The 12,348-nt window shown below is 38.4% G+C and overlaps 2 protein-coding genes across 4 annotated transcripts in view; one reads left to right on the top strand and one right to left on the bottom strand.

The window, feature by feature from the left end:
- Positions 1-8,895, bottom strand: part of vars2 (valyl-tRNA synthetase 2, mitochondrial) — a 47,311-nt gene extending 38,416 nt beyond the window's left edge. For all 3 annotated transcript variants that reach the window (XR_004659317.1, XM_034891694.1, XM_034891693.1), the window contains exons 1-8: positions 8,624-8,895; positions 8,285-8,469; positions 7,127-7,208; positions 6,959-7,059; positions 4,354-4,475; positions 4,201-4,267; positions 3,447-3,544; positions 3,288-3,369 (exon numbers count right to left, since the gene is read on the bottom strand). Coding sequence is in view for 2 of the 3 variants with exons in the window: in XM_034891694.1 (XP_034747585.1) it covers positions 3,288-3,369; positions 3,447-3,544; positions 4,201-4,267; positions 4,354-4,475; positions 6,959-7,059; positions 7,127-7,208; positions 8,285-8,467 (735 nt within the window). In the remaining variant the exon portion in view is untranslated. The remainder of the gene's footprint in view (positions 1-3,287; positions 3,370-3,446; positions 3,545-4,200; positions 4,268-4,353; positions 4,476-6,958; positions 7,060-7,126; positions 7,209-8,284; positions 8,470-8,623) is intronic.
- Positions 8,896-9,148: 253 nt separating this feature from the next.
- The window catches only part of ppp1r11 (protein phosphatase 1, regulatory (inhibitor) subunit 11), a 5,072-nt gene continuing 1,872 nt past the window's right edge, over positions 9,149-12,348 (top strand). Inside the window, exons 1-2 of the mRNA XM_034891728.1 lie at positions 9,149-9,479; positions 10,833-10,941. Coding sequence (XP_034747619.1) covers positions 9,402-9,479; positions 10,833-10,941 — 187 coding nt within the window. The 5' untranslated portion in view covers positions 9,149-9,401. The remainder of the gene's footprint in view (positions 9,480-10,832; positions 10,942-12,348) is intronic.

Consider the following 12,348-nt stretch of genomic DNA (forward strand, 5'->3'; position numbering starts at 1 on the left):
GAGACTAAACATAAAAGAACAAATGAAGACAATGTATTACAGGAACTTAGAAAATGTAGACGGGATTTGAATGAGATACTAACTTATAAAGCAGAGGGCGCTTTACGTTTTGCAAACCAAAAATACTATGAACAGGGAAATAAAGCAAGTAGACTATTAGCATTTCAACTAAGAAAATCACAAGCAAATCGAACCGTTCAAAAAATTACGTGCCCAGTATCTAAAAAACTAATATCGCATCCCAAAGAAATTGCAAACGCATTTTCAACATACTATAGACAACTATATGATTCAGAGACTAATCCTAACAAATTAAATAAAATTAGGCAATTTTTGCAACGAATTAACCTTAATAAACTTGATGAGGAGGAGGCTAAATCATTAGTGGGGACAATTACAAAAGAAGAGATCAAATTTGTTATAGGAAAGCTTAAAAATAATAAATCACCAGGAGCAGACGGATTCCCAGGAGAATTCTATAAATGCTTTCAGGCTGAACTTATCCTACTCTTATGCAGAGTGTTTAATCATGCTTTAGGCTCTAAAGACCCACCTAAAACATGGGCAGAAGCAATTATCTCGGTTATATACAAAGAAGGTAAAGATCCTACACAATGCGCCTCTTATAGACCAATAAATCTGCTGTGTAATGACGTTAAGATTTTAAGTGCCATTTTGGCCAAACGACTACAAAAGATTATTAATAAACTTATCAATCCTGATCACACAGGCTTTATACCCAATAGACTCGGAATAAATAATATCAGACGTACCCTAAATATAATTTCAATTGGTCAACAAAGCCCTTACACATCCATGCTTCTTGGCCTAGATGCCGAGAAGGCATTCGATCAGGTGGACTGGTTATTTCTAAAACAGATTCTATTGAAGATGGGCTTTAACAAAAACTTTATCAGTTGGTTTGAGGTGCTGTACTTCAGTCCAACCTCTAGAGTACGCGCTAATGGTTATATTTCAGAAAGTTTCCCCTCGAAAAGAGGAACTCGTCAAGGTTGCTGCCTTTCACAAATCCTGTTTGCTATTAGTATAGAACCCTTGGCAGAATTAATAAGAACAGACAAATCAATTCTAGGCATACCGGATAAAATCAGGACTCACAAACTATCACTGTATGCTGATGATGTTACTCTGTATATAAGAGACCCAATGACTTCTATTCCAAATATTCTAAAATGTTTGAAAGACTTTGGTGTGGTCTCAGGATATAAAGTAAATGAATCAAAGTCAGAGGCCATGATGCTGAGTGCCTCCTGGCCCTCAGAACTATCCAAATCAGTGAATTTCAACTGGTCACCTAATGGATTCCGATATTTGGGAATCAATATTACTACGGATGTTTCCGAATTATATAAAGCAAATTTTGGGAAGCTATTGGACCAAATTCAAAAAGACTTCGACAGATGGGATATTTTACCGCTTTCCTTTTTTGGAAGGATTGAATCAATCAGAATGAATGTTCTTCCTAGATTGTTGTATTTGTTTATGGCCCTTCCTATTTGGATTCCAATAACAAAATTAAATAATTCCTTCAGTTCCAATAGGGCCTTCGCCGCCTGTCGGCGCTCGGGCCCTAATAAAATGCAAAAAATGATTGCTACATTTATTTGGCAGAAGAGAAAGGCCAGAATAAAATTTACTCAATTGACCACTGGTAAACCTTATGGAGGTCTTAATGTGCCAGACTTAAAATTATATTACTGGGCGGCACAACTACATGCAAGTGTAGGCTGGCTAACACAAAATAAAGAAACAACATGGCTGACATTGGAACAGAGCGCAAGCCCTAAATTTTCTTTACAGGCCCTTGTATTCTGCTCAACCGAAATCTGGAATAAATACAAAATTACGAATATATGGATGAAAAGCACTCAAAGGACTTTGAACATGATTAGAAAAAATATGAAAGCTCCCCAATATATTTCTAGAGCTTCAAAAATTTTGGATATAATAGACTTTAAACCAGGGCAACAAGATCTAGGATTTCGAACCTGGCATAACAAAAATTTAATTTTTATTGATGACTTGTTTGAAGGAGAAATTCTGAAATCTTTCAACCAGGTTAAAGAGAAATATGGGTTGAGCACACCTGATTTTTATAGACATTTACAATTGAGAAGCTACCTGATGTCCCACAACGAATGGTCCCTTCTTCAGTCAAGACCTACTGATTTAGAATTATTCTTTATAAAGATCACCAAGGAAAAAGAATCTAAGAACACTGTGTCGAATCTATACAAATGCTTACAGTCATGTCTGTCGAAGGGACCTCCTGGGATAAAAGAAAGATGGGAACTAGAAATGAATGAGGTGATTGAAGATGAAGAATGGGAGCAAGTGTGTCTAACTGGACATAAACTGACTAACAGTCCAACATGGAAAGAATTTTATTGGAAAATAATCGTTAGATATTTCAAAACCCCGTATATCATTTCCAAATTTGATCAAACTAAATAAAATTTGTGCTGGAGACAATGCGGACTAGTTGGAGATCATACCCATATCTTTTGGGATTGCCCAAAGGTTAAGAAATTCTGGGAGGGAATTAGAGAGGAAATTTCAAATATCTTACACACTGATATTGATTGGAACCCCCGGATCTTTGTTCTGGGAATTCCCCCAAATAATTTAAGTAAAGAAGAACAATACCTATTTGGTATCCTTGTTCTCGTAGCCAAAAAAATGATAACAGTATGTTGGTATAAACCTTTACCCCCTTGTGTAAATCAATGGAAAGAGAAGCTAGTGAACGTTTATACGATGGAGAAAATAACAGCAAAATTAAACTTGTCCACTGGTCTGTTTGAGAAAAGATGGAATCCTTTGAAGACATATTTCCAATTATTATTGTTGTAAATAAGATAAATGTAAACACACAGATACATACTTTATAGGTAGACTTAACATATATCTCTGTTAAGATCAAAATAAAAGTCACTCGAGATGGATTTTCCCTTTATTTCATCCCCCATCCTGGATTTTCAGCTCGCTGACTTGTTTGGTTGTTGTTGTTCAACTGTTCATATGGTTGTATTGGAAATTGTTGTTTTATGACCTATTGTATTAATCATTGATTTTGAATATTGATCTGATAAAATAAAGTTTTTGTTCAAAAGAAATAAAATACAAAATAATACAAAAGAAAAAAGAAAGAAAAACTTGACTGAGAGCTCCTGAAATATGTTTCCCCCTACAGTTAATCTATTATCACATTACAGTCCTATCCTACACATTTCCATGTGGTATGATATGTATGAGTGTTATCTCACTGGATCCATGGTGAAGCAGGCTCGGCTCCAGTCAAGAGAGGCTCCCAATGCCCTCAGCTGCTGGTAGATCTCCTCCCCTCTCCTGGGACACAGGCACCCAGCTCGGTGAGGCATATATGGAGGGGGGGGGGCTGCCATAGTGTGAATGTGAATACTCACTCATTCTTCCATTTCCAGACCTCATGTAGAAACTCCTGCCTGGTAAAGTCCTGTCTGTGCTTCCCTCTTTCTTTCAGCAGCCTCCGCTCCACCACCGTCTGACACACACACACACACACACACACACACACACACACACACACACACACACACACACACACACACACACACACACACACACACACACACACACACACACACACACACACACACACACACACACACACACACACACACACACAGTTTTTTAAGGGTCTCTCAAAAATCTGGAGCACTACTTGGCAAAGTTCCAATGTAAATGACATTGTGTTTACCCGCCAATAAATCGCCGCTGGATGACTCGCAACTGTCCCTCTTTAGCGTTTAGCTTAGCACAGCGCCATGAAACTATAAACAACATGCATCCTCCTCCCCAGCTCCACCCTGTCTTAAATATTGTCACATCAGGTTTAAATAAAAGATAGCAACATTTATGGCCACTGACCTCTCTTTCAAAGTTGAGAGAAAAGGAGAATGTGAAAAATGTGAGCGAATTAAATTTAAATTTAAATCCAAAACTAGAGCCGCAAAGATGAACGGATTAGTTGTCAACTATTAAATGAATCTTTTTACATTTGACAGACGTCATCTTGGGCCAATCCATTCATCCGACATATAATAATTCGACATATTTATCCACAATGAAAGTAATAGTTAGTTGTACCCTTTCTCAAACTACCATGAAATAGGAAGAAGAGAAGAGTTGTTGTCGTACCTGTGTTGCGATCCCTGCATGGTCGCATCCAGGCAGCCACAGCACTCGGTAGCCCTGCATCCTTTTCCTGATGGACACAAAGCCACGTTTTACTGCTCCGACAACACATAAACCTTCTTAAATAATCCAACTGCACATGTTGTTGGCAGTTACCTCCGAACCAGCACGTCTTCCACAGCCACAGTGAGAGCGTGTCCCAGGTGCAGCGTGCCCGTCACATTGGGCGGAGGGATACACAGGGAGAAGGTCTGGTCCACAGAGTGAGATAATCTCTCCTGATGGACAGGACAATATGACATTTAAAGTCTGAAAGCAGAAGGGAAAGAGGCAAAGCTGCCATGTGTGCAGCACAGTGTTCTTTTTATCCTCCAAATCCAACCGAGTCATCCCTTCTTAAGAGTCCAAACTCATGTCAGAAGAGTTTTTAAAAATGTTTGGGAATATTTCTTAGTCATTAAGTCATGGTAACTTCTCATTAATTGGTTGCAAAGGGCTTTATCAAAAGATATATAAAAAGATTATAATAAAGATAATAAATCAAAGGGCTGGACTCGCTCCACTCACATAGATAGCTAAAAAGCTATGAGGCTGGGTGCTGGATCCTTAAAGTGAATCATCATAAATAAAACCAGACACTCACGTTGTGTGGGGAGAAATTACATCTAAATTGGAGTAGCTTTATTTATAAAATAATAAATAAAATAAAATAATAATAAACTCTTTTCCATGAGATATGAAACTATATATATATATATATATATATATATATATATATATACACTGTATATATAAAGTCAGTTAAAAGTCTGTTATAAGTTTTTTTTTTTGCTATTCTTAAAAGCAAATCCAGAAGTACCTGTATAGATGCTGAACACTAATTCATTCCACAGTTGAGGTGACGTGACAGGAAACGGTCATGCCTGGTGGCAACGACCCGCTACGCCCGCATCACACTAAACTGCTACAACTAATATTTCTAGTCATAGTTCCAATATCTTTATTGTTACTATAACTCCCACTGGTGTCGCACACAATGCTTGCTTTTGGGAGAATTACTGGAATTGTTGGGTCTTTGTAACTTATAGAGTGTGGTCTAGACATATCTGTAAAGTGTCTTGAGATATCTCTTGTTTTAAATTGATGCCTCCTCATCACTGTTGCACCAAATGCTTTTTCCTTGACAATTATTGGGTCTTTTTAAATTATAGAGTGTGGTCTAGACCTACTCTATCTGTGAATGTAATTGTATGTATGAATGTAATTTAATCTGATATTTTAAGAACATTAGGCAAACAAGAGCACAGTTTCGGCAAAGATTGACTTCTTTTTCAGAAAAGAAAATGTGAGAAAAATGTTCTTTAATAATATTTCAATAAAATGCACCTGTTGCTAAAAGGTGGGGGTTGTTAAACGTGTGGTTCTTTTTGTGTTCTGCTATAATGGCATAGTGCATATATATATATATATATATATATATATATATATATATATATATATATATATATATATATATATATATATTTCAGTTAGACATTAAATATGGTGTTACATAAACACATTCGCTCTGTTTAGTTTTTATTACATAGGTTTTACTAAAGTGAAAGTTAATTTTGAATAAGGTCATATCTGAGGGCCATTAATATAGTTTTTTTGATATAGCGCTGAGGTGTGGATATGGCCCAAATGTTGCAATACACAAATGATTAGGTTGGTTAATCTCTAAAAAATAGACTACCCAATTCAGTATGTGCATGTGTTAAGAATATTGTGGTACAAAGAAACCAGCTATTTTAAATAGCAGTTTATCTTTTGGTTTAGATAGACATGACTATGCAACTAGACACGCCACAAGAGCTAACTTTACTTTCCTAAAAGCAAAGACAAATATTATTAAAGCAATGGTCATGCATAGAGCAATGCAATTCTATTGATTAGAGAAGTTAAGTAGAATACAGAAACTACATTGGTTGAGGTTTAACTAAATATGAATACGTGTTCAATTGTGAGATTTGTCCCGAGAGGAACAAAGAGATGTTATGTAACGATAGCATGAGGGTGTAAAAGTGTTAAACATGAATCTAATGAATGGGCTACGACTGCACTGGTGGCGCTGTCCTGTCTATAAGTCTGGCTTTGTCTGTCTGGCTTTCCATAGCGCTCCTAAATAAACAATCGGCTCGGAACAAAATAGCTTGAAGCACTTACGGCACTTTATTTAGTTCTTTTTAATCATGGTCTAATTAGCTTAGTTCAATTTTTACTATCTGATCTTCTGCGATTTTGTTTTATAGTATTGTGGCGGTTGTATTTTGTTTCTGTCATATTGTTTTCTTTTAGATGTGCTCTAGTGCAATTTATACAGAATTATCTGTTTTTATTATTCAGGTTTTTATTAACTTGGTAATCAATTGACAGGGGAGGGTCATTGATACTTGTGCATTGTCTGCAATGTAGGGTGGATTTTATGTTGTATGTGTGTGTAAAGTCTCTGTGTTTAATGATGTTTACAGCAGCATAATGTAGTACTGATGCCCAAGACAAATTTCCCTCTAGGGACAATAAAGTTATCTTGATCTTGATCTTTTACTTATGTGTGTATTTTGTAATTATTATTTAAGTTGTGTTTTCAAACTATTTTGTATATGCTTAGTTTCTGTCTTGTAATTTCCCAAATGCAGGAGCTGATGAGGATCCTAAAAACAGCATTAATAAAGAAGTAGTTAGAGTGTGAGGTGTTGTTTTGTTCTAAAAGCCTCACATGTTGCTCTGGACCGAAGAAACCCTCTTTCTCCCACCACTGGTACCAGCTGGACTCCACATACTCTGGACTATATGAGGAAGGGAACAGCAAACTGGTGTCTGCAAAGAAAAAAAATTTACATTTTAAATTCTGCAGAGACACCAGAGGAAAAAAAAAAAACATCACCTTTCTTTGTCCCAGCAGGGGTTGGAGCAGTGTACACTATCTTCTGCTTCTGGGTCCATTTCACAGCTTTATCTTCAGCAGTCTGGACACACAAACATCACAGTTCAGCTAGGGCTGGGTCAGTCTCACGTAGCCAGACCCTCCTCCACAGCGCTGCGGAGGAGGGTCTGGTTAGTCCACACAGCATTTTGGGAAGGGAACAAAAAGGTTTTCTAGTTTATTAGCATTTCTTTAAAAAAATCACAATCCTCTTGGGCGATGCTAACCGCATGAACGGAGCAATGCTGCAAATTCCCCTCGGGAAGGGACTTGTTTTGGTGGAACACGAGGAATTTTGCTTTGGATCGAGTTGCTCAAAATGCACTTACTCATACAAAACAACAATATATACAGAATATAAAAAGAATCAATATAGACAGTCGCGTCAATAGTGCAATGAAAAGTGCAAACTATGCAGGAGTAAATTATAATTATGTTATTTATTATTATTTTAATTATGGAGCATAGTGCAAAGGGTGCTGAAAAGAATAATGTTATTATATAAGGTATTATTATGTTATAATATAAATTATTATGTTATTATATACAGTAAGTATGTTTCCTTGGATCAGGCAGGCTCCAAAATCATGTTTGCAGCTGTCGCCATCTTCCCGCTACACGTTCTGTGATGCCATGTTGCATCCTGCTTCACTGTGAGGTGCCCAGCTACGTCCTGCTGTGCCTTGTAATGCCCCACATTGCCCTGCTATGCTATGAACTACTACAAACTACTATTTTTTGTGACTGTTATTGCCACTCTTCATTTTAACCCCAACCGGTCATCGTCATCAGACACCGCCTACCAAGAGTCTTTGTCTGTCCGAGGTTTCTGCCTAAAAGGAAGTTCTTCCTCACCACTGTCGCACTGTTGCTTGCTCTGGAGGGAACTACTGTTGGGTCCTTGTAAATTATGGAGTGTGGTAGACCTACTCTCTCTGTAAAGTGTCTCAAGATAACTCTTGTAAACTCTTGATACTGTAAACAAAATTGAATTGAGTTGAGTTGAATTGAATTAAGTATCATTATACAATTATTTCCTTATGGCGGTTTGATGTCATTCAGCATTTTAGACATCGGATGGAGGCGGAGCCGTTTAAGTGATGCCTCCTTCCTACTTACACTGTGTTGACTTGACAGTATGGCCTCCTCCCGCTCTCGTCTACGCCTCAGTTTCTCTGCTTTGGTCCGGGGAGAAGAGTTGGACTGGGAAGAGGAGGGAGGTTTGTGCGGGATGCCGGAACAAAGTCTAGCTACTCCTTCTCCTGGCAGCCTGCAACTCAGAGCACGACCTGCCCTCCACATCTCTTAGCACGCGCGCGCGCGCACACACGCGAAAACACACACACACACACACACACACACACACACGCGCTGCACACACACACGCTTAATGTAAAAGTCGGCTAGCTAAACGTGAAATAAGTTTATCTGCGATGACAGTTCAACCGCTTTACTTACTGTGCTTTCAATGCAGTGCTCTGAATGTCAGCCACGACCTTTTAACTTAGCCACTTCGTCATTGTAAGTCCGAGCAAGAAAGTCATTGTCATTGTATGTATACACTAACGTTACATCATTGTTATCTCGCAGAATAATTGTCATTCCATATTACTCTGTTGTAATATTTGTCCTTGTTTTATTCTCTGCATGTGGGTGCTGTTTGTTGACGGACTTTTACAACTCCACGGACAAGAGGAAGTAACCGCTGTCCGTCTGGAAATATCTTCCCCACAACACTAAGCTGTCTGTCACGCAAAGCAAAAAAGGAACGAAGCATCCTGCCTGCGTTTAAAAATAAAACAACATATCGTTATAAAATAACCGAAAATGCAATATGAATGTTCTAAGTGGTGTTTCACTGTGTTCAGTGTTCCATATATGATGTTATGAAACAACACAAAACAGTGGTTGGGCGGTATGTTTGTTTTTTTGCGACATGTAGCATTAGCTGAAAAAGATTTCTGACATACACACGTTACACTTCCGTTTTGAGTGTGACCAACTTTGAAGCTTGACTTTGTGTTAGCCACATCTTCCCGTAGTGTTCAACGCCTCGAATTTATTAGGTCAACAACCTCCAGTCTGAGCACAGGGTGTGATTTAAAGAACCAAGGCTGTCATTGTAGCGATCATCCCGTTATATTACAGACACTGTCTCTCAACTGACGGTGGACTCCGATTCTTTATATATTAAAGCTAGCTAGCTAACGGTCACGTTAGCAAAGCAGCTCCAGGGATGGCGGAGGTTCCCGGGACTTCAAGTGAGACGATAACGGAGACTGTTCAGGCTAGCACACCGCCACCGCCCCAGCAGGTAAGCAGACTGGCCGTGAACACGGTTTTGCTCGTGACAAACCGCTCCGTGGTTTCCAACATGACTGACCCTGAAACCACAGCTTCCCACGGCTCTCAGCCCAGCCTTATGAAGCTTCACGACGAGGCCTAATGAGTTACGTTAATTGCGTTAATCTCCTCTACAAAGGCAATACAAGTACTTTTGACATTACAGCAACCGTATATCTTGGTTACGTGAGAAATGCTTTCATGTAACGCCATGCATTGGCCGTAACTTTAGCTCCACTGGCTACCACACCTGGTATTGAACTCGGGTCTTTATGGCGGTACTGATTTGAAAAACAGCAATAAGTATGTCAAGTCAAACATATCCAGACAAATGTACTCCATTGAGCCTGGAGGGTACTGTAAAGGCAACGATTAAAGTAAAAACATCATGCTTTAGTTACGTTAACCCCCTTGTCCATGTGCTTCTGTTCTGAGTCTGTTTTTCCTAGTTTGGTTTTTGCCCCTTCGTTCCGATGAAGGAATATAGTGTTATTCCAATTTATGTGGAATGTTCGTGTCTTTCCAGATTGACCATGTCATTCCTCCTGCACAGAGCCAGGTTCATAAGGAAATGGACACATATCCCAGACATCAACTCCATCCAACACCTTGGGATGAACTCGAAGGCTAATTGCAGGCCAGGTCTTAGACATCGCCCAACGTTTGTGTTGTACAGCAGAGGCGTTGTTAGGCATCGGCGTACCCCCGGATGTCTTATGAATAGCCACGGATCGCTTGCTCTGTGTCTCTCTTATTTTTCTTTTTTTACAAAAAAGTATCATACCCATTTTTTTAAAGCCCCAGAATGGCACATGCAATTTAAGAAACTCTACTTGAAAGAGAAAAAATGTCTTTGTATTGCAAAGAAATTTAAGTTTTGAATGAATCCCTGATATGTGACCGACAATTAAAATCAACATTCATACCCCTTAGGACCTTCACGAATGTCTGCAATTAATTGTGGTTGAACAAAGAAACTATGATTTATGTTTAATTGCCATTAGACAATTATGTAATACTTGCAATGTAGATATAACAACTTAGTGGCCAAACGCAAATATTAGAACAGCTAGTAAGTCTGGTTCAGAAAATGACATCACTTGACTACTTTACTTTTTGAAACCAGTAAAAGAACATTTTTGTCATATCACGATATCCCAAATCTAAGACAATATCTAGTCTCATATGCTGCTACTGATATAATATGGATCTATTGCCCAGCAGCCCTATGTAGACTACAGGGGCTTTGTGCTGTGTGATGACACTGTTTGCGCCTAGTTCACATTGGATGGCCAGTGTCTCACAGAGCTGTCAAATGTTACAGGAGGGACGCAGCCTGACCATCAAGCTGAGGAAGAGGAAGACAGAGAAGAAGGTGGAGTGGTCCAGTGACACCGTTGACAACGAGCACCTAGGAAGAAGGTCTTCAAAGTGTGAGTCCATGTTTCATGTCAAGGGCCCTATACGCTGTGTGACTTTGTGCTGCCTGTGTCTGACCAAAGTTAAGGTTGTCCGTCCTAAACAGTGGTCCTAGATGTCACCGTGAGCCATGACCAGCAACCGTTTTAAAGGTTTGGAGGTCGGATCCAAATCTAGTGTAAAAATCTAGGAGCTAATTTTCCCAATCTGCCAGGTGCTAGAACCCACAAATGAACCAATCACACTATATAGAACTATTTCTTGAGACAGTCCTTACAGTAACGTAAGATCACGCTTCACAATCATAATGTTGAGATGTTTTCTTTAGTATCATAGATCATAGATCATAGATGTATCCAGAGATGTTTAGCCCAATATTTGTCAAAGGCAAAACCTGTGTCAAACCAATCTGAGTGAAGTATTGTGGTGCTGCAGACATCCCAGCCTGCAAATCCTTTCCCACAGACTGCTAAAGAAAAAAATCTTTGTTTGGTACAGATCCTCACAAAATCACACTATAATTATTTACTTCTTTTTTTTTCATTGAAAATGAGTGAGAATAAATATGATGGTTCCCTTCAATATTGTATATCATATTGCAAACCTAATATCAGTCAAAATATTTTCCTCATATCGTCTGCTTCCTGCTGCACTACTGGATTCATCGGATCAAACAGCTGGAAAGCTATTTTTACCACATGCTCCATTTTTAGTTGCTATTTCTGAACAGAAATGTTTGAACAAGGTGTCATGTTGTAGTTCTGATTTTCAAACTGAGAACTCTGAGCTTAGATGTGATCACCTGGATCAGTTCGGACACGCTGCTGTGTACGAAGCTCTGGCAACAGGAACACACACACACACACACACACACACACAGATAGATAGATAGATAGATAGATAGATAGATAGATAGATAGATAGATAGATATATAGATGTATGTATGTATTTTAAGTATTCAGTTATCAGAATCATTTAAAACGACAACCATGTTATGAGTTTTTGTCTACCAGAGGACGCTCTACAACGTCCCTGTTGTAATATTATTTTTTGTTATTGTGTTTTTGTTCAAAGGAATATCTTAAGTTTGTACTTTTTGTAATTTGATTGATCAGAACATTATTATATTTTGATGTTTCTCTGTTCTGTTGTGACTGACAAATTATTATAATATTTTAGAGAGGACTTATAAATAAACTACAAATAACTTGTTAGGGAAATCTGTTTATGTTTTGTTACACGTTTCTGGATTATTATAATTTTTTAAATATATATTGATATATTGGATTTTTAAATAACCACATATTTATATCGGTCAGGCTCTGGTGTCTGATCTGTTGCAACCCGGTGCTGTGTGTTGTGTTGTGTTTCTGATCCGTTGTGACCCGGTGCTGTGTGTTGTGTTGTGTTTCTGATCCGT

This window comes from Etheostoma cragini, chromosome 14 (genome assembly GCF_013103735.1).
Source record: "Etheostoma cragini isolate CJK2018 chromosome 14, CSU_Ecrag_1.0, whole genome shotgun sequence".
NCBI lineage: Eukaryota > Metazoa > Chordata > Actinopteri > Perciformes > Percidae > Etheostoma > Etheostoma cragini.